General features: G+C 48.7%; 1 protein-coding gene across 2 annotated transcripts in view; it reads left to right on the top strand.

Annotated features, from left to right (window-relative positions):
* The window catches only part of ADCY5 (adenylate cyclase 5), a 146,166-nt gene that overhangs the window by 58,320 nt on the left and 65,595 nt on the right, over positions 1-22,251 (top strand). The window contains exon 1 of one of the 2 annotated variants that reach the window (XM_042903839.1): positions 2,297-2,335. The exons of the other annotated variant lie outside the window; for it this stretch is intronic. Within the exon in view, the coding sequence (XP_042759773.1) occupies positions 2,297-2,335 (39 nt within the window). Of the gene's footprint in view, positions 1-2,296; positions 2,336-22,251 lie in introns of those variants that run through there. 2 annotated transcript variants of the gene reach the window in all.

Here is a 22,251-nt window from a genome sequence, read left to right as displayed (position 1 = left end):
GTTCAAACCTGAACTCCCTGTTTTGGAGACCAGGAGACGGAAGAATTACATCTAATGAGGGAAGGAGCCCTAGCTAGGAGTGTCTGACCCTTTGTGGGGAGGGGATATTCAGAGCCAGGGATGTCTGGCTGTGTCCTTTGGGGTGGAAGGGAACTGGCTTTGAATTCTGACCCTGCATTTGTTGTTTCTTCTGTGCAGCCTCGGGCTGAGTTCGTTTCTCCTTTGAGTCTGTTTCTTCTTCCGCAAAAGCGAGGATAATCTACTAAAGTTAACGTAGAAACTTTCCATGGTGAGACCCTTAAAAGAAGGGAAGACAAATGCAATTTTGGAAACTTTTTTGGACTGCTCTTCAGACAGTTGGCTAAGACCTGTCTGAAGTTAGACAGTTGGCTAACCCCATGGGTTTCTCAACTTTGCAGTTACTGAGCACCCCCTTCCAAAGTCCCTGCTTCTCTGAGCCCCTGTGAGGCGACCCCACCCTCACCCACATGCCCTTCCCACGCTCTGTGCTGTCACACAAGCATCTCCTGACAGCCTCCATTGTCTGCCTCACCCACTCCCTTCTCACACCTTCTCCTCCCCTTCCCGTCTCCCCCATTTCCGCACCCCCACCCCAGGCAGCAGCAGTTGCTCTCCTGGATTGTCTCAAAGTTCTGGAAAATCCACCTGCTCTGTGGGCCTGAAGCCTCTTGCCTCCTGCCCTGTCTGTTCCTTTTTTACCTCATAAGGCTCCCCTCCCCAGAGTGGAGAGACTCAGGGTTATTTCAAGAGATTTGCCTCAGAAGTCCTGCTGGAGGGGAGTTCCCTGGCCCAGACTCAGCCTTGTAATGGCTTGTGAGGGCCCCTCCCCCAGCTCCCCCTGCCCCGGGGGTCCTCTGTACCAACACTACCCCACATCAACCCCACTCTCCAGCTCCAGAACCAATAATGGCATAAGACCAGATGTGATCCCAGAGTGCCTTGACCAGAGACAGTGGACATCTGTGTGGTGGGTGGGAGAAACATTTGAAAGTGAACGTTTGTGTCTGATGCTGTGTCCATGTACCATAGGACAAAGAAGCTAGCCAGTACCAGGAATTCACTTTGCTTGGAGAATTCCAGCCTGAGTTCCTGAAGCTAGGCTAGAATACTTGGAAAATGAGAGTGTGGCACAGGGCATCAGCAGCACTGGCCTATTTGGCAGAGTCAGAGGATGGGCCGAGAGAAGAGCCACCCTGGAGCTTCAGGTGACTCTGTCTATAATAACTGAGGGCGCTTTGATCTGAACGCCATTTTCTACCTCCCTTCTTTGATCTGCACCCTAACCCCGGACCGTAGAAGGGGGGGGGGGGTGCTGGGCATTCTCGTTTTACCTTCCAGGGAACAAAGGCCAGAAGAGATGCAACTAAGACATTTCCCCAATCAGACTAGGGCCAGGACCTGAGCTCCTGGTTACTTTCCTTTGCCAGGGCTTCCTCCTCCTGGCATTCCTTTGGCATCTCTGACAGGCAGATGACCAGAATAAGAGCCTATAGTTTGAACATGGTAGCAGGGCTTCCCAAGGATAGTGTCAGGCTGCCCTCCCTTGGGACAGGACCAGCTGGACCATCTGGAGCCTCTGAGGTGTGAGGTCAGTATAGTCAGGGGACTAGGGTGTGGTCTTTGTTGTCGCTCAGCCCCCACACCAATCTGGAAGACCACTTGCTGATCTCTGCCTGAGGGCTCTCTGCTCTGGGAAATTGGGCTTCTGGTCAGTATATCATCTTGGGGTAGGAAGCTTTGTCCTCCTGGTTGGGATTTGGGGCCACTTGGCCAGTGGAGGCTATGGTCACTTTAGGACTCTGGCTGGAAATAACCCTAGTGAGGAGCAGCAGGACAGTAGTAGGGATGTGTTCTCCATACTGTCCCCTCTTCATGAGTTTTTCAGCCTCCTCAAAGTGAGTTTGGGGCCAGATGACTGAATTGTAGCCTGTGGAATGTGGGCAGGAGCCACGTATACCACAACGTGTGCCCATCCAGGCAGTCCCCCGCCTTCTCCTGCCCTTCAGTGGTGACCCAAGAGGCCACGTGACCCAGAGGGAGTAGCCACTCAGCCTGTTTCAAGTATTTCATGAGCCAGAACTAAGCTTGTCTGGAGGTAAGCCCCCGAGATTCCGGGGTGTATTTGTGGCAAGGCCTGGCCTGCTCTAGCAGAGCGGCACATTTTGGTCCAGGAGCTGTGCTGCTGCCTGATGTGTGATCTTGGGCAGTGAATGTGTCTCCTCATCTGAAAAAGCCCTTTCAGGATCTGAAATTTGAAGATGACCGGTGGGTGAACATGTTGGAGAAGGAAGGCTTCCTGCCTATGGGTGAAGAGGTAGGCAGGTGACTGCCATGCCCTAGCTGTTTCTCAGCTTTGTTTTGAGGTGTAATTTAAGGATCCAGCTTTGGAGAATGCCCAGCTCAGAACTGGTTTTTCTCATTCATTCATTCATTCATTCATCCATCTACTCATTCATTCATACAGTGTTTCTTGAGCATTTATTCTGTGCCAGATGCTGTGCTCGGTGCTGATATTTCACTGTAAGCAGTTGGGCTTTGCCCTGATGGAGCTGTCAGTCTAGTGGGCAAGTGGTTCTCTGATGAGAAATCACACTGACAATGGTAAAATTTCGCTTGTGCTCAGCACAAAAGGGAGGGAGACATGGGCCTGTGCTGGCTGTTGTGGGGACGTCGCAGTCACTTTGGGAGGTCAGAAAAGGCTTTTCAGAGGAATTGAATATTTGTCTTTCTTTGTCTGAAAGAGACTGAGTACAGACTAAGAAGGGCAGCTTTCGCCTCTCTGTTTGCTATCTGTGACCCTTCAGTTCTTCACTCAAGAAGTCTGTAAGGTCAATTTCATGCATAGCAGCCCTTCACTCTTTCTGAAGGATCAGCTCTTCCCAAGTGGCCCACAGTTTAAATGTGAGAAAATTTACCTACAGGCTGAAATGATTACACTCTTCTAAAGGAAGAGTAGATGACAACTATGCAAAAAGGGGTGAGCATGGGAGTGGGGTTTTCTTGGAAGAGGGACTAGCATATGCAAACGCCCTGTGGCAGGATGGAGCAGGGATTGAATTCAAGGGTACTGATAGCAAGAGGTAGTGTGAGATGAGGCTGGAGAGGCAGAAGGAAGCAGATGACAGGAGCACACGTAGCTGAGTTAAGGAGACTGGATTTTATTCCAAGAGACGTAGAAGTTATCAGAGTTTGAAGTGGGAGAGGAAGTGTAGTTTACACGATCAGATCTTTGTTTTGAAAAGATCATCTTGGCTGCCGTGTAGAGCTCCAGCTCTTGTCTGCTCTGTTCTTGTCAACTGGCGGTGGACAGGTGCATGTGTTTGTGTGGGTGAATACATGCACAATTTTAGAAAGGTCTGAGTTCCCTTCTTCTTGCTGGGGCGTGTCTCTGTTGGTCTGCATCAGCACGGATAAAAAGCACTCCATGCTTGAAACACCAGAGGATGAAACTTCCCCAGGGGATGACGGGAATTCACCAGATGCAAATCCTAATTCTGGGAAGAATGCTGATGGAGAAAGGAGCTATTGTCTAAAATTAGGCTTTGGGAATATTTCAGTGAAACATCTTCTTCCTGCCCTTTTCCTGATGGGGACTTAGTGCTGGTTCCTTCCACCTGCCTGCCTCAACTTCTCTTCGCCAGCCTCTCCTTCTGACCAGTTCATCCTCTTAGTTCACTTGGCCTACTCTGCTCTGAGGGCACGTGGGGCGAAGACTGAGGGGTCTGTTGTTACATGTTTTAGCTCTCACTGGGCAGGCACGTTGTAGGCAGGCTGGCCATTGGCTGACTGTGATTTCCTCTTAGCAGGTTATGTCCTGAGGCCTCTAGTGGAGGAAAGCCTTCTAGAAACAAGTGTCTCCTTCCCCTAATGAGATGTTCCTGGACTGGGAGGCCCTGGCTTGGGCAGAAAGAACTTACAGTCCTCAGAAGAAATTCTGATTTCTCTTGTAGAAGTGCCAGGGTCCAGAGCCTGTCCCTGTACCCCTTAGCTTAACTGGGACCACCTTGGCTACACTCAGGGCAAGGAATCACTCCTTGCCCTTCAGTCCGGTGGGCCTCCAGACCGAGGACCACCTTAGTGACAGTCCTGCTAAAACAGGCAGAACTACCAAGCGGCCCTTGAGTCCCCCCATACCTCTCTGCAGCCCTTGCCCTGGAGAGCAGGCACGTTGAGGACTTATGGGTCAGCTTCACACACAGTCTCCCACAGCCACGAAAGAACCCAGTCTTTGGGTTAAGAACCCCCACATCACTGTCACCACCAGAACTCCAGCTACTACTCGGAAGACCTGCAGGGAGCCCAAGGAATTCTGCTGTCTTCCTCATGGCAAGTGCCTAACAGTCACCAGAACAGATGTCGACATGGACAGAGGAACAAAGTGTTCTCTTCCCACGCCTAAACACCGCCTTTGTGGTCATCTTGCCCAGCCCCCCAGCTATCCCCATGCCGTGTGAGCGCCCTGTCCAGCATCTCTGGATGCCAAAGTGCCCAGCACACAGTGGGCCCTCAGTGGACACTGAAGGATGAAATCAGCCCTTAGAAAGGCTGGCCTGCCCGAGGCCTCTCATCCTTCTGGCCCCTCATGCATTCCTGGGACAAATTCTTAGCTACAGACATTCTTTCTCAAGAAAGCAAGATGGTGGCTGCTGACCTTGGGTTGTAAATATCCTTCCGTCTCCAGATTACTCTGAAAACAGGCAACAGAGGGGTCTGTCCCAATGGGTGGCTGAGCCTAGAGACAGAGTAGGCTGGGGTGATGCTGGGGTGGTGCCTTGACACTTGACTTTCGGGGCCCAGTTTCCAGGAAGGACACCCTGTGGAAAGCCCTCTTGGCTGCGATTGCTGGCAGCAGGACCTAGGAAAACTCAGCGCCTGGTTTATCTCTATTTGTCGTCCACTGAGGAAAAATGAGAGTATGCTTCCTTCTCAGAGATGGAGCTGTTTATATCTGCAGGATCTTGATACATGTATGCATGCTTTCACACGCACAGCCGCGGACATAACAAGTCCCCCACTTTGGACTCTGTGGCTGTGAACAGACATTAACCAGAGCTGGTCCATTTCCCCTGGGAACAGATGTGCTGCCCTGGAGCAGGGGCTCTGGTAGGGGTAGAGGTGTCATGGGGGGAGGGGCCTGTGAGGGGCAGAGAGAGGGTGGGACTAACTCAAAAAGGCCTGGGCTAAAGCTGAGCATTAAGCTGTGTGGGCAAACAACTTTCTACCAAGGAGAGATGTGACAAGTGTCCACAGTGTGGACGACTCTCAACGCATCTGCCCCATAACTGGTGTCCTTCTCAACTTTTCCATGTCTGTCCTAGGTCTTCTGAGCGTTCAGGTCTCCATGGACCCAATGTGGGTCAGTCAGTACTTTTGTCAGTACTCCCTCATGGGATCTCTTGGATTCATCTCTCCAGTCCACCCTCACCCTTATCTCCCTAATGCGGCAGTATTCCTAGAGTCTGCAGACCTCGTTGTCTCTACCCCTCTCTGCAGCTAGAGACAAATTATTCTTCCTTCCTGGTGGCAGTGAGGAGCAGTGTTGTATGGTGGTTAGCCATTTCCTAGCTGTGTCGTCTTCAGCAAGTTGCTTAGTCTTGCTATGCCTCATTTTCTTTTTTAAATGTTTATTTATTTTTAAGAGACAGCGCGAGGCCGGGAGGGGCAGAGAAAGACAGAGACATAGAATCCAAAGCAGGCTCCAGGCTCCGAGCTGTCAGCACAGAGCCTGGTGTGGGCTCGAACCCAGGAACCGCGAGATCATGATCTGAGCCGAAGTTGGACGCTTAACCAACTGAGCCACCCAGGTGCCTCATGCCTCAGTTTCTTTGTAAAATGGAAATTCTAATTGCACTGCCTCGTGGGGTGTCATGAGGATTAGATGGGTTTTACCTGCATACTATAAGCACTCAGTAGACACTTAAATATCATCTCATCATGAAATCCCTCCCCCTATCCCGCCCAACCTGCAGTGGCTCTTTATTGCCTGTGATACCAAACTTCCTGTTTTGGTAGACAGTGGTTCATCATCTGGGCCACTTGAATATGCAGCATCTATCCCCTGTCACTCTCTGATCCTGCTGGCTATCCTCTTCACCACCCTGGTCATGCCATAGTTTTTCAAGGTTTTGCTTTTGTTCAAAAATTTCCCCTCCCCATCCAGATTCCATTCAGCTCCCCACCCAGACCTCACCCCTTCCTGAAGCCTGTCTTGGCCTCTCTAGCCCACGGGAGGCATCTCCAGTCTAAACCTAGCCATCTTGCTCTTCATTATCTCTTTGTGTGGTTTCCCTTGTGATCCCTACCTTAATGGAGAGTGCCTTGAGCAGGGGCCATGTTTTTTGCTTATAGCATGACTCATGGGGTTAGCCAAATACTGATTTGATTCCCGTAATATGGATAGTTGGGAGTTGACCATAACCATCAGTGGAAACTTCTCCATCAAGTACGGGGAAGTCCTATGCCGATTTTATAAGAACCAAAAGGTCAAGAGATGTGTCCTAAGATTCCAAAGTGACTGCAGTAGAAATGGGATTGGACTCCAGCCCAGGGCCTGTGCTTCCTCAGTCCTGATCGTGTGCTACCTGGAGGGACAGGGGGCTTGGGGGCTCCTGGCCAAATTCCATAGCTCAGCAAGTGGCAGTGATGAAAGCTGGGACCAGCCCTGCAAGTGCCAGGCAGTGGCTTTACTTTGACAAGGGCAATTTAGTTTAGGTGGCTCATGCTAGCACTTGAGATACTCAAAAGGACCTCTGTCCCAACTCCTGAAAGCCCTTCAGGACAAGGGGCATCAATGCTGTGACACCTGAGGTGGCGGGGTAGGGAGAATATGTCCCTTCCTCAGCCCTCATTCTCCCAGTCCTGTTCTGGCTCCTGGAGCAGCCCAGCTGAGACTGGGAGGCTCCAAGAGAGTTCCCCTTCCCTCTGGGTGTCAATCCAGTTAGCTGCGTGAAGCAAGGAGGCCGGCAGCATGGATGATACCAAGCAGCAGAAGCTTTCTAAATGCATTTGATAGCTGGGAATGCAGTGGATGATTTGCAGCAGACTTCCTCTCTCAATTATTTTGAGCTCATGCTGAGGTCAAATCAGTCTGTATTCCTTGTGTACATAACTGCTGCCTGGAAGTGGCCGTGCTTAGGCTAAGCCAGTCATTCCTTGACGTGTTTGCCCATTCTCTTACTCACCACACCTTTATCAAGTGCCTGCCACGTACCAGGCACCGTGTGGGGTTTTGAGGCTCTGTGAGATGTGGTCTCAGCACCCAGAGAGCCACCCGGCTGATCCTTTAGTAATTTGCTGTGGATACTTCTCAGCGTGAAGACCTTAACCGACCAGGAGAGAACCTGTGGCTGAGTGTTGCGGTGCCCACCTTTCTGGGTACGTGTGCCCTCTCCTCTGTTTGTCAGGGTTCAGGTTCCCCAGGGTCCAAGGTGGCCTTGCTGGGCTCTGCTTTCTGCTGTAGCTGTGGCCTTCTTTAAGAAAGGCCTGCTGACAAACATTCAAACTCTCAAAGCTGATTTATTTGGGGAGTGATTATTTGCTTCAACTAGGGGACTACAAAGGATGCACCCCAGGCTTCCTTCCCATGGTGGCTCCCTTGGCACAGGCCTTAGTCCACAGCAGACCATCAGGAATGGCGGATGCCAGCCGTGAGCCTGGTCAGGCTTTCCTGCCTTTGTGGCTGATGTGGGGCAGGGCACTCAGGGTTTTGGTGGTGGGATGTGGGCTGCCGCGTTCCTCTCCTCTCAAGTTCTCACACTTTGTCATCCCAGGCGCAGGCACGTGGCCGGGGAATGAGAGCATCTGGTGTTGCTGGCTTGGGTTCCGCTCGAGTCTGCCTTCCTAAGGACTCAGGCTCTTTCCATCCACCTCAGCCCTGGGAGGGACTCTGCTTCCTCCAGATGGGGAGAAGAAAGCTCTCTCCTGGCTCTTCTGGTCTGGGAACTCTCAGGATGGGGCGTCAGTCATTCAGGGGTTGAGACTCTGCCCCGCAGGGCATCGCGATGCTTTCCTGGATCCCAAAGCGTTCCTGGGAAATGCCTATGTCCTGGAGGGTCAGAGCAGAATGTGCTGAGTCTTTGGGGAGAGGTGAGGAGGAGAGGGCTCTTCACGGTGGGATTGGGATTGGGGCGGGTCTAAGCAGCTGGGACTAAGAGAGGTTGATGTTCTATCAGGGAACATGGGGGTCAACTAAGGAACAGACAGGGCTTTAGGCTGACATAGGAGGTCACCTTTAGGAGAAGACAGAGGATCGTGGACGTGCCCTTTGGCAGAGGAACACAGGCCAGATGGGTGGAGAGGCCAAGGATCTGTGTGGTGGGCTCAGCAGAGGGTGGTGCTGGGACTATGGGGGACGGCCTTGCGGGGCCAGGCATGGGCTGAGTTTCCACTCACTTTCCTCCATCAGCTCTAGTAATTTTGTGAAGAAAGAGAGGAACTTGGGTTGTGGAAGAAAAAGAGGAAAACGGGCCCAACGATGAGACGGGAGCCACTGGGTGGTTCTAGTCCCACTGCAGGCCTCAGGGACCTCGCTGCCCCAACCTCTGGAAAAATCCCTCACTGTGCCCCCAGTTCAGAGCCTGAGCCTGAGGCCCAGGCTTCTGAGGCAAAGTACTGGGGCACCTTTTGCTTTCCTGCATTTGCTGTGTGGAAATGCTGAGGGCCCATCAGACAGGAATGTGAGGTGTTCCATAGCCTGTGCCAGCCCAGGCCCAGCAGCTTGCTGAGAGCCTCCTGAGAAGCTTCAGGCTTTGCTTTCCCTCCTGAGTTAGCAGCTCCCCAAATACCTCCCAGTGCCCCTGCTTTTAGGCAGAGGACATGCGGACTCTGTAGTGAAGGGCTATTATCCCCAGGCAAGAGCCCGATGAGGCCACTGGACCGAGGAGTGCAGCCCCTTCTCCAGCAGGGTGGTCCCTGTCTTTGGGGGCCTCTTCCCCCTCATGGGCAGAGTCCCTGAGGTGTTGCCCAAAGGGCTGTGGGAGCAGCAGCCTTGCCCCCAGCCCTTGCCCTCCAAGGCTAGGTGCGTGAGGCTAGGCTGCATGTGCACAGTGCCTTGAGGCCCCAGACTGGAACCCTCGTGGGTCTGGTCATGTGTCCCTTTCCCTGGGGGATGTTCTGGGAAAATCACCCAGCAGTGTTCCTGGTGCTTCAAGACACTGGACAAATACCAGTTGATATCCTTCCCCTCCTGACCCCCCTCAGGGACTGGGGATAGATTGGTTGGGGTCCTCAGTTTCTTGCTTTCACTGTATCTAAACCCAGATAAGCAGTGGAAGATCATTGCTTTTCAGACATTATATATCATCACACTATTTAGTTTATGAACAGTCCCTGGGAAGTAGATAGTACATTCTTATTTTATAGAAGAATCCAGGGCTCACTAGGGGGAGCAACTCAGTTACCACCACTCATCTAATAATAAGTAACTGAACTGAGATCTGAACCCAGGTCTTCTGACACCAGACCACACGCACTTTCCACACACCGGGCTTCACCTCCTTGAGATAACGCAGAGCCTGCTCCTTCTTTCCTCTCGTCCTCTGTTTCCCAGCTTGTGGAGTGTGCACAGCCACTACACCTCCTTCCGCCCTTGAGAATCCAGCCACTCTGTCTGCTTTGTCTCTGGTCTGGTGTCTGGGCTCAGGCCCAGCTCTTGTCAGGACCACTACCTCAGAAACCTCCCGCAGTTTTTCAAGCAGCCTTTCCGTCTTCAGCCCCCTCCTGCCTTCCCTCATCTTATGTGCTCTGCATGTTGTGGTTTCTCCCTTCTGTACTGGAGCAAGTATTCACAGAGGAGGAGAAACAATGGGCCATCGGATGCTCAGGTCCGGAAACCTTTCCTGTTTGCAGTATATTACTTGGAGGGAAGGGCTAAGGCACGTAACACAGAGACCCCAAGATACTGTGGCTTTAAGGAGATGAGAGTTTATATCTTTAAGGAGGTGAGAGTCGAAGTGACCTGGTCCAGTTCCATGGGCTTGTTCCACCACCCACAAGGACATTATCCCTATCTGCATAGTCAGAGCTGGGTTTGGGGGCCTGTCCATGGTCCAGGCCAGAAGGAAGTACAAAAAGGTGCTGGTCCAGGTAGGGCAGGGGGCTTGTCTGATGATGGAGAGTCACACACGTCACTTCCACTCATGCTCCTTTGACCCGAGCATCATCATGTGGCTGCAAGGATGGCAGCTGTGCGCCCAGCTACTGCATGCTGTTTTGGAAGAAGGGGAGAATGAATTTAGGTAGACAATGAATAGTCTGCCATAGCCTTTTAAAAAATGTATTTTTATGGGGTTCCTGGGTGGCTCAGTCGGTTAAGCATCTGACTGTGGCTCACATCATGATCTCATGGCTCGTGAGTTCAAGTCCCGCATCCATCTGCTTTGGATCCTCGGTCCGCCTCTCTCCCTGCCCCTCTCCCCCAATAAAATTTTTTTAAATGTATTTTTAAAATAAAAAGGTTAATCTCAATTATCTACTCTAAAGGGATGTGGTAAGAGGTACTGGTGTGATAATCTAGAGCTCACTAGGTGGACCTCAAGCTGAGAGTATGTTTCTGGAGGCTAGGGGTGTTGGGGGGGGGCAGTCTGCAAATGAATGCTTGCCACATTCTTCCCACTGGGTGCTTTTTATAGGCATGTGCCAGTAATGGTTGAGTTTAATGGCTCACCCCTCAACACCCAGGGTATGTTTCCATTGGCCCTGGGGAGGACTTTAACTCCTCATACCTCATGGCCTCGGTGCCAGCCATGGTTGCCCTTCCTGCCCCGTGTTAGCAGGATGGCTGGGAGTGAGTGGCAGCTGGACTAGAGCCAACTCTTGGTTTTCTCTGTGGGAGGCTGAGTCACACTACAGAGAAGGCTCCCAGGATGTCAGGGCCCTTGGGAAGTAGCTGAGAGCCATGGGGTCACGTTCTCCTGTTTTACATTAGAAGAAACTTCATGGGACACAGACAACTTGCTGAGATAACCCAGCCAGGGAAGAGAGGGCTGGCCCTGCAGTAATCCAGGTCGTTTGCTGTTCACCCAGCCTTTCTGCGAGCGCCATTTCAACGTTATTTCTCTCCTCACAGGCTCAGCCTCTGGGGATTTCCCAGTGATAGGCCCAAGGTCAGCCAGCCAGTAAGGGACTTACCAACAGGACACCCAGGTGCAGTTCCCAGCTCAACTGAGCTTGCATCCCGCTCACAGGTACACACAGACTTGTCTCATGGCTCATCTTCCTGAGAGAAACCACCTCCAGGCCCTTACTGGTGTGGCAGTTAGTGCTACCTTCATTTGTCGTCTTTTGCTGGGTCATCTGCGTTTCGTAATTCTGACTCAAGCCTTGGCCTCCCTGTGGATGGGGGTCCTATACCCCCCTTTCCTGCCTTGTGCTATATGTTCAGTGTCAGAATCAAAGACTGCTGGGGGCCTCGACTATCTTCTGATGTGTGCTGGAATATTCAAGGCCTTGAAAGTGCCCTGCAGCCCTTAACTTCCTTTTCATCCATTTATTCATTTAACAAGCATTTATGGGTGCCTGCTGTGTGTCAGCTCCATCCTGGGGGAGGAGGACGTGCCAGTGAGCAGAAGGAGGCATGGCCAGCCCTGTGGGGCTTTCATCCAGCTCTTGCTGCTCTCAGCCACTCACGGCATGGCCAGCCCAACCACGGTGCTTTACGCCAGTAGTGTGTTGGCATCAGTGTTTTATTAGCAGGTGTCCTTAGCTCCATTTTAGAGATGAGGGCGTTGAGATTCTAGTAGGTGGTGGGATTTGCCCCAAGTCACAAGGCTAGCCCTGACTTCCAGCACAGCATTCCTTTGATTACATCTCCCTGCCTTTCTATGCAGGTAATCTCTGGGGCACTCCTCTGGGGCCCCCGGATCCCTGTCAAGGCACCTGACAAGGCACCTGGGCAAGCCTGCCTTGTCCAGAGCAGCACCAGGGTGTCCCTCTGTCCTGGGTCATCCGCAGGGCCCCTGGGCCTTCCACACAGACAGACAGACAGACATAGCCCCATTACATGTTCCGCTCGCAAGTCAAGGTTAGGTGAGCAGGGTAATGGCAGTTCTACTTTCTCTTTTGTTTTTCTGTTTTCCTTCCAAATTCAGCAGACCTAAAATGGGCCCTGGAGGTGAGGCCTGGAGGGGGCAGGAGGTGTGGGTGGGTGGAGGTTAATGGGTGGAGAGACAGCGGAAAGCTGCACTTAACCTGTGTAGGGTGGGAACCAGAGCTGTGTGTGTGGTGGTGCTCTCATCTCTCCTTCTGAATCTGATTCCAGCGTCTTGTCAGCCCCTTCCCTCCACCTACACAGCCTGGCATCATCCTCATCTGTCACCACTGTTCACCTGGAACAATGCAAGCCTGTCTGCTTTCCTGGAAGGGGGAGGAGGAAGCTGAGGGTGGGGGAACTGGGGTGGGGGGCTGGATAATTGTTCTCCGAGATGAGATTTTTGGATGAGAGAGACTTCATTTGCACTGGATTATAAATAAACTTCTAGCCCACAAAACTTCTTGCCAGGCCACGAAGCAAACTCTTCCTTACCCCGGAGATCAGAGAACTGCATGAAAAGCAGTTTATGGGTGAGCAGAGCCACCACCCAGCTTCTCTAGAAAGCCTTTCTAAGCCTCTCCCACCAGGCCAGTCCCCTCCACCCCAACTTGTGGCCTTGGTTTGGTTTGGAGGGGAATGTATCTGCATTTCCACACTGCTTTGTACGTGTGATCCCTGCACCTGGGTGGGTGGAGAGGCCGTTGCCTGACAGATTGTGGAGAACTCCAGCTTCCTCTAGGATTCCCCACAGATGGTGCATGGGGTCGGACAGGAGACTGGTATGACTTCCAGGTGTAACCAGCTGTCTCAGAGCTGCAGTGTGTGTGCTGCAGTGTTGGGAGTTCCGTTGCATTCCAGGAGAACAGGGACAGAATATTTGAGATTGGGGATTTCTCAGAAAATCCTGTCTGTGGCATCTCCATTCATGGTAGTATGGTCAAGACAAGTGTTCTGTCTGAGCAGCCAGAGACTCAGGCTGTGGCTGCTCCATGGATTGTCCCAGGTGGCAGAGACCTTGGCCATCACCCATTGCCTCTCTAGTTTTATTTTTTTAATGTTTTTTATTTTATTTTTGAGAGAGGGAGAATGTGCACAAGTTGGGGAGGGGCAGGAGAGGAGGACAGAGGATCTGAAGTGAGCTGGATGTGGAGTTCGAACTCACGAACAGTGAGATCATGACATGAGCCAGAGTCAGACGCTTAAGTGACTGAGCCATCCGGGCGCCCCACCTCTCTAGTTTTATATATATCCACACATTTTTTTTTTTCAAATCCAGGATGAGCACTTAGCCTTCTAAGTGCCCAGTCCCTTCTCTACACTACCTTCAGTCATTGCTCCTAGGCTGCCCCTTCTCCCCATGGTTTCAAATTTATATACCTTCCTGAAGCCCTCAGGTTTCATGACATGCTAGAGAAGTTGATCTGCTCTCTAGATAGTCCTAATGCCTGAGACTATGCCTGGGCTCCCATCCGAGACCTTCTTATCCCTTGGGGTCTTATGGTTGAACCTCAGCCCCCACACACCCCTTCCCTTTCCTCCTCTACATTTTATGCTCCCAAAAGTCAGAGGGAGTGGCTGCTGTAGGGTGTGCCTCCGAAGTGTGTTCTGAGCCTGGCAGATGTATGAATCTGAGCCTTTGGAAAATGACCCACTAAAGGGCAGAGAGGGAGGCCCATCTCTCTGAGGCCCAAAGGTGGGGCTGTCAATAAATTCACTGATTGTCAAGGTTTCCAAAACACCGGTTTGATATTCTGCAAATCAGCCTGTAATGATGGCGTGTTCCAGGTCCCTCTTGATTTGCCTTCTCTTTGTTCTTCAGCCAGCCATGCTGTTCAACAGAAATGTAATGAGAGCCACATGCATAATTTTAATTTTTTCAGTAGCCAAAAAAGTAAAAAAGAAAAACAACAAAAAACACAGATGAAATTAATTTTAACAATATCTTTTGTTTCACCCAATGTATCTAGACTATCATATCAACAGGTAATTAATACAAAAAATCTTTCAAACTGTGGTGTGAATTTTACACTTACAGCACATCTCAATGAGAACTAGCCACATTTCCAGCGCTCGTGGCCACCTGTGGCTGGTGACTGCCATCATGGACAGCACCGCCCTGCAGTTCAACAGGCGTCTGTCCTTTGTCCTTTAGGCCCCCCTCCCTCTGCCTTTGGATAAACCAGATTTTCTGGCTTCTCCCACCACACCGTGCTGTATCCATTCAAGCTGTAACCCATGCCTTCTCCCAAGCATCCTGAGAAAGAGCCACCTTCACTACCATCCCCCTCATCGCCCCTTATGACTTACTCCCTTGCAGTCTGGACTCCTCTTCTACCTAATCTCTCTCAGAGGTCACCTTCGGGGGCCCCTGACAACCTTTGATTCATCCTTATCTTTTCAGCCTCTCCCACAGCACCTGACTCTTGCTTGAATCTCCCCCTTCCATTTAGCTTTTATGACACTGTCTTACTCATTCCACTCACCCTAAAACCAGTCCCTCCCTAGACTTCCCTTCATGGATTAAGACCCAAAGCCCTTCCCTACCCCCTGGAGACTCACTCCTCCACGACGCCCTGCTTGGGACAGCCCAAACACTGCTCCCCCCTTTCCAGGGTGCCTAGCCTCCCTCAGGCTCTGGTCCTTCTCATCTGTGCCATTTGCCCAGCTCTCTTTTTGGCCTCTTTAGTTCTAGCATCTTCCTCTTTGCCGCCCCCTTTCCAGCCATGAAATTAATATTCCCAAAGTGCAGCTCTGATCACATTTTCCTACTGAAAGCCTGCAGCATTAGAAGTTGTAATAACAGGGGAATATATACTTACGTTATAATGTTAAATGAAAAAAGTAGGCTACTATAAGTGGTAAGATCATAGCTGCATGAAAACAAACAAAAACCTGTGAGTAGATTAAAAAAGAGGAATAAACCACTTAACACTGGTTGTTGTTGGATAGAAATTGAAATTTTCTTTAATGAATGCACATATTATAAATGGAAATTTGAGTATACTTTTTAGTTTTGGAAACGCAGCCACTCAGAGTTTTAATGCTTCCCGGGTCATGTGCCACGTCCTTACCTGGTCATGGATAGCATATTCTTTGTGATCTGTCCGTGAGCTTCACCTCATCTCTGGCCAGTTCCCTTGCTCATTCTTTTCCAGTCAGCATTGACTTTCTGGAGTTCCCCAGGCACCCTTGCACCCTTCGAACTCCCTCCACCTCTTTATTCATGTGGTTTCTCCCACCTGGATGCCTGGGTTCTGCCCACACTGCAAGTTCCATCTCTAGACCCCTCTCCATAAAGTCTTCCTAGTGCCCACTGCCTAGAATGATTTCTTTTTCTGATTTGACTCTCTTTTCCCATTTGGCTTATACTGCCTGGCTTTGTAGGCATTTGAATTCTCATCTTATCTCCTCTATTAGCCGAGAAGTTCTTGCAGCCTGCCCTACTCACAGTAAAAGCATGTAGTTTTTTTCTTTTTTAATATAAATTTATAATTTTTTTCTTCTAAGAGTAATACATACAATAAAAAAGTTGGGAAGTATTCAGTGGTCTAAAGAAAAAGGTCTTAAAAAACATTTACAATCCCACCATCACCTAGAGACATTCTACCACTGTTAACACGTATATATTTTTAGATTGAGATCATGTTGAATATGCAATTCTGTATTCTTTTTTTCCCCCACTTGACATTAGATTTTGAAAATTTCCCCATGATGCTAAATCTTCTTCAAATAAAATATTTTAAAGGCCTTGACATATTTCAGGGTATTTGAAGCTCCATAATTTATTTAACTCTTCTCTAGTTGTTCAACATTTAGCTGTTCCTCATTTAAAATTTTCTAATGATCCTTGCATATAAAGCCTTGCCCAGGCCAGTGAGTTTCTGTGTAGCAGCGATTCCTGGGAAGGGACCCACTGTGGGTCAAAGAGTATAAACATTTTATTTTTTTATTGGAGTATTGTTGACATGGAACATTACATTAGTTTCAGGTGTACAAGATAGGGACTGGACAACTCTATACCTTGCTGTCCTCACCACAAGTATAGCTACCATCTGTCACCATAAACATTATTATAATACCACTGACTGTACTCCTTATACTGTACCTTTTATTCCTGTGACTTATTCATTCCATAGCAGGAAGTCTGTATCTCCCTCTCCCCTTCACCTCTTGTGCCCAACTTCCCCCCGCCACTTTCTGGCAACCGTCAGTTCTCTGTGTTTATGGGTCTGTTTCTGCTTTGTTTGTTTGTTTGTTCATTTGGTTTTTAGATTCTGCATTTAAGTGAAATCATATGGTATTTATCTCTGGCTGCCTTATTTCACTTAGCATTATACCCTCTACATCCACCCATGTTGTTGCAAATGGAAAGGTTTTGTCTTTTTCTATGGCTAATTTTCCAGAGTGTGTGTGTGTGTGTGTGTGTGTGTGTGTCTGTGTGTGTACCCATACACACACCCCTATGCATACCGTGTTTTCTTTATCCATTCATCTATCAGTGGACACTTGCGTTGCTTCCATATCTTGCCTATTGTAAATAATGCTGCAATACACATAGGGGCGTGTATGTCTTTTTAAATTAGTGTTTTTGTTTTCTTTGGATTAATACTCAGTAGTGGAATTACTGGATCATATGGTTTTTCTATTTTTAATTTTGAGGCGCCTCCATGCTGTTTTACATAGTGGCTGCACCAGTTTATATTCCCACCAACAGTGCACGAGGGTAGAGTATAAACCTTCATCCATATTGCTAAACTGCTTTCCAGAAGAGTGGTACCAATTCTTATCCCTGCTGATGGATGGAGCATATTTGTTCTGTTGCATTCTTGCTAATATTATTACCGTGAAAAAAGCTTTGCTAGTTTAATAGGCATATATTGTTTTCATTTATATTTCACTGTTTGCTAGTGAGGTTTCACATGTTTTTCACATCATGCATTTGTCAGTCATTTGTAGTTTTACTTCATTGAATAGCTTGCTCATCTGTATTATTGAATTTTTCTGTTAAGTTCTACTTAATTCTTGTTCATTTATAAAACACTTCATATATTAAGACTTTTCTCTCCTCTGCCATATTTTTTTTTGCAAACTGAGTGTTTGTGAAGCTAACTTGGAGTTGAAAATGCCTGACTCTATCACCAGACTTGCAGTCCTGGGGTGCAGGGGCCAGGTGGCCAGGGCTGAGCTTTCCCAGACCCCCAGCACGATGCTCTGCACTGGGTGCTCAGTGTTTGTTGAGTGAATTAAGAGGATATCCCATTCAAGTGAGTACTATTCTGTGAAAGCTGCTGTTTTTCTTTTGAATGTATATACAGAGTCTGGGGTCTTCCTAGGAATAAGTAACCAAGATGACAAAAATAAAGTATACAGTGTGGCCATTTCCCTCTACAGGTACAGCTATTCAAGTTAGATAGAATAAACTATCTCCCTTGTTATTGTCACCATTTGCTTTAAAATTTAAGGGAGTCAAAGCCACAATGAGATACCCCCTTACTCCCTCTAGGATGGCTATCATCAAAAAGATGGATAAAAACAAGTGCTGAGGAGGGTGTGAGGAATCAGAGCCCTCACATACTTCTGGTTGGAGTAGAAAATGGTACTGCCACTTTGGAAAACAGTTGGACAGTTCCTCAAAATGTTAAGCATAGCGTTACCATGTGACCCAGCATCTCAGTCCATTCAGGCTGCGATAACTAAATACCACAAGCTGGGTGACTTAGACAACAAACATGTATTTCTCACATTTCTAGACACTATCAAGTCCAAGTTCAAGGCACCAACAGATTCAGTGTCTGGTGAGAACCCACTTCTGCCTTGTAGATGGCTGTCTTCTCACTGTGTCCTCACATGGTGGAAGGGGAGTTAGAGCTCCCCAAGATCTCTTTTATAAGGACACGAATCCCACTCACTAATCCCACCCTCGTGACCTGATCACCTCCCCAAAGCCCCACCTCCTAATGCCATCTCATTGGAGGTGAAGATTTTAACGTAGGAATTTGGGGGCGAGGGGACACAAACATTCATTCCAAAACATCTAGCAATTCCACTCCTAGGTATATACCCAAGAGAACTGAAAACATACGTCTGTGCAAGAGCTTTGCACATGAACGTTCATAGCGACACAACCGACACAACCCATATGTCCGTAACTCATGGATAAGTAAAATGTAGCACAGCCATACTACGGAATATTATTTGGCCATGAAAGACTGAAGAACTGATACATGCCACAACAGAGATGGATCCTGAAAGTATTATGCTGAGTGACAATAGCTAGACAAGAAAATAGCTAGACAATAACTAGCTATTATGAGATTCTGTTTATATGAAATGTCCAGCACAGGCAAATCCATCGAGACAGAAAGTAAATTAGTAGTTGACAGGAGCTTGGGGGTGGGGGTGCAGATGGGAAATAAGCAGTGATTAATGGGCGTGGGATTTCTTTTTGAGATGTTGAAATGCTCTGGAATTAGCGGTGAAGGTTGCACAACCTTGAACATACACTAAAAACTACTGAATTATATACTTTCAAAGGGTGAATTTTATGGTATAAAAATTATATCTCAATGAAAAAGTAATTAAGGGAAACTGTGCTAGAAACAGGCGTGGCCTCCCCAAGGCACAGTGTGGGCCTTTCTCACCCACAGAGGAGGTTCCTTGGAAAGAGCTTTGGAGGCGGTGGCCGGGAGCAGGTCCCTAATCAGCACCATTTTATGTGACCAGGATCTATGAGGAAGGCCTGGGGCACCTAGGATGAGAGTGAAAGAAAGTCGAGTGTCTCTTTATTAAATAGAATAAAGCAAAAATGGACCTAAATTAGGTTGGGATAAATAACAGCTTAGTACAGTAGAACAGGATGAGCTCTGCACTTGGAATGAGAATCTGTGGTTTAGCTCGGCTGCTGCCGTGCTGGGTAGTGCAGACAGGACTCCTGCCTAGAGCCTTGGTGTCCTCATTAGCAAAAGAGGGATGATACCACCTGGCTTGCTTATCCTGGAAGGATGTGATGAAGATGCAGTGAAATAGTACGTGCACACAGTGTTTTAATGTTGTAAATGTCATTCCTAGATAATGGTCTTTCTTCACATTTTGGTCTATCTCGTCTTTCTTGAAAATGTGTTAAGCAGATGTTAATTATTGATTTGTTAATATTTCATGCCCTGCTTTTAGTAACAGTGATATTGTACTAAGTAAACATTATACTTTTAAAAACTTTTTAATGTTTACTTATTTTTGAGAGAGAGCACAAGCAGGAGAGGGGCAGAGAGAGAGAGGGAGACACAGAATCTAAAGCAGGCTCCAGGCTCTGAGCTGTCAGCACAGAGCCTGATGTGGGGCTTGAACCCACAAGTTGTGAGATCATGACCTGAGCCGAAGTCAGATGCTTAACCGACTGAGCCACCCAGGCACCCCAGCATTATACTTTTAAAGTCATATTATAGGTTGGTGTTTCCCAGAGACAGTAGCCCGTATGATTGAAGTAGGAGATGAGAAGGGAGATGTGCCTTGTAGTGAGGCTTGTAGAGGCCTAATGCCAGCACAGAGATTGAGGCTTTGTCTTACTAGTAATAGGGAGTCATGGCAGGCTTTTGAGCAGGAGGCGCCATAGTGTAAAGGTAGATGGGGCTCTCTGAGATAGTGCATTTCAGAGCAGGAGAAAATGATAAGTCCTGAGCCACTAGACTCTCTCTGGATGGAGAAGGGGATGGGGGCTGCCTTCTGGGCAGGACCCTATGGGAATGAAGACAGCAGAGAGTCTGGTCCTTTTAGCTCAGAGCCACTGAGATAGACAAGCTACCTCCACAAAAGAAAACCTCATCACAAAAGCCCCCAAGCAGAGATAATGCGGCTTTGCTCACCAAAAAAGCATACAGCAGTCTTTGTAGGGAACAAATTTCTAAGAGGTGTCACTATGATTTTTTAAAAAGTTAAAAATATGTAATATTGTTAAAAAGCCATTTAACACCTCATTGAACATGGTGCAGTATACACGGAACTGTGCTGATAGGACTTCCAAGAGTATATAATTTAAGATGATCCTTCCTTGATTTATTGTATTTTATATCATAATAGGATTCCACCGAGGTCCCCCGAGCTTCCCAGCACCACCGTGTAGAACAAATGAAATCTGGGACAGGCGGAAGGGGCTCTTGTCAGTCTTGTCAGCTCCTTTGATTTTGGGCTCATTTGGTTGCTAGTTTTGTGTGGTTGCAAATAGAAAAAAGGGCCAGAACAGGAGGGGCTATGCCTATCCTTGGGGCTGGGGTCCCAAAAGAGGACCTTTCTTCCCTTCCTAATACCTAGAGCAGTGGAGAGCTGGTCCTCGGCCCCCAGGGGCCCAGAGTGGGTCTGGCCCCTTGCGGCCAGATGGGTGGATTTGGAAAATCAAATCCCAGCTTTGGCTCGCACTTAATTGAGAAGATTTCAGACTTCAATGTGAAGAGAAAGCACTGTGGTCTGTGCAGGAACCACAGAGGGTGGAGGACGATCTGGAAGAAGGAGTAGGGTGGAGTAGGTGCTGAGACCCTGCCAAGGGGGAGGGGGTTGTCAGAGCTGGGGGAGGGCAGGTTTGAAAAGCCTCCCTCATCGGATTGCCAGGTAAATATGGATACCTGGTTACATTTGAATTTCAGATAAATAATTTTTTAGTGTAAGTATGTTCCAAATACTGCATGGGACATACTTATACTAATTTTTTTTTTTATTTTTTATTTGAAATTTCACATTTAACTGAACATCTCATTCCCCCCATCACCAAATCTGGTTCCTTGGGGTATTCTGATCCTTACCTCTGCCACTGCCGCCAACAGCAGATACACCCTGAGAACCGTGGTGCAAGAGGCAAGCTGACTTGTCCAGAACAGAAGCCATGCAAAGTAACAAATTGCCAGGGGTTCGTCTCCAACTCATTTCCTTCACTTCTGTTCATTCTCCATTCCTCTTTGTCTTGCGCCTGCCCCAGGATTGGCGAGTAGCAAGCCTATGGCAGCGGATCCAGGGAGCCTCCTGAAAAGTCAGAGAGGCGGTGGTGTTTGCAGCGCTGGAGGTCTGCTGCGGGGAGTTCTGTCAGCCTCCGCGAGGAGGCGCTGCACAAACCACGGAGCGCTGTAACTTCACCCTGGGCCAAATCAAACCTGCAGCCTGCAGCCTGCAGCCAGCAAAGAGATTGGATTTCTGAAAGTGCTGGGGTTTTAGAAATACCGCCACCACTGCCGCCAGCATTGTAAATATTCATAGGCAACTCCCCTGGGTTTCCACGCAGAGACTAGAATTCCAAACATTCCCCTCCCCCAGGGTTTCTCCTGGTGTGGTCCTGAGACCACCTGGACCCAAACCATCTGCCGGGCTTGTTTTAAAAGCAGATGCTAAGGCGAATCCCAGGGCTGAGGTTTGCTGTATTGTCAGGTCCCCTCGTTACTCTGCCTGCTGTAGGTGCACACACACAAACACTCGAGTGTGCACATGTTCTGTGTGGTTAGATATATCCCTCGAGGTCCACGCAAGGGAAACCAACAAACCCTTAGTTAGGTCTTGCTTCCCTGCTGTTGTGAATGATACCTGTTCCTATTTACTAATCAACTCTTTTACATAAGGACAGGGTTTATACTTTTACTGTGTCTGCAAGGGGCTCAATAATTGAAAATTGTTTTTAGTGGAGAAGAGAGCCAGTCAGCATTTGGACCCTTGTGCTCAAGGTGTGAGATCAGGTTTAAGCTACAAACTCCTTCCTAGAAGAAGGCTTTAAGCAGAATTCCATTAGATTTTACTATGTCTCCTCTCCATTCATAACATTAGTGTCTGCACAGGAGCATTAGCACCTGTGAGAACTGGGGAACAGATTTCTGCTTTTTTGGTGAGTGGTGTATGTGTGTGTAACAGACATTGATCTCTTTTTCACTCTCAGGTGAAATTGCCACAGTCATCCTTCCCAATGACTTTGCTCAAGACCCCTGACCCACACCCCAGCACCCTGTAACTGCTCACCCCGTTTTGTGTTTAGTGAATGAGAGAGAGAAACACTGAGACACACTAAGCTGAGCAAAGCCATTTGGACCCCTATTGGGTTACTGGGCATCATTTTACCTGGATTTGCACCGTCTGTGGCTACTGGCCTTCTGGCTGCAGGAGGAGTCAGATTACAGCAGGAGAGACCAGGAGGATTAGTACTGAGATGCTCCAGCGGCCAGTTGATAATTACCTTC

The sequence above is a fragment of the Panthera leo genome, chromosome C2, assembly GCF_018350215.1.
Source record: "Panthera leo isolate Ple1 chromosome C2, P.leo_Ple1_pat1.1, whole genome shotgun sequence".
Taxonomy (NCBI): Eukaryota; Metazoa; Chordata; class Mammalia; order Carnivora; family Felidae; genus Panthera; species Panthera leo.
Note: the sequence above shows the minus strand (reverse complement) of the source record. Positions and strands in the feature narration are given on the sequence as shown.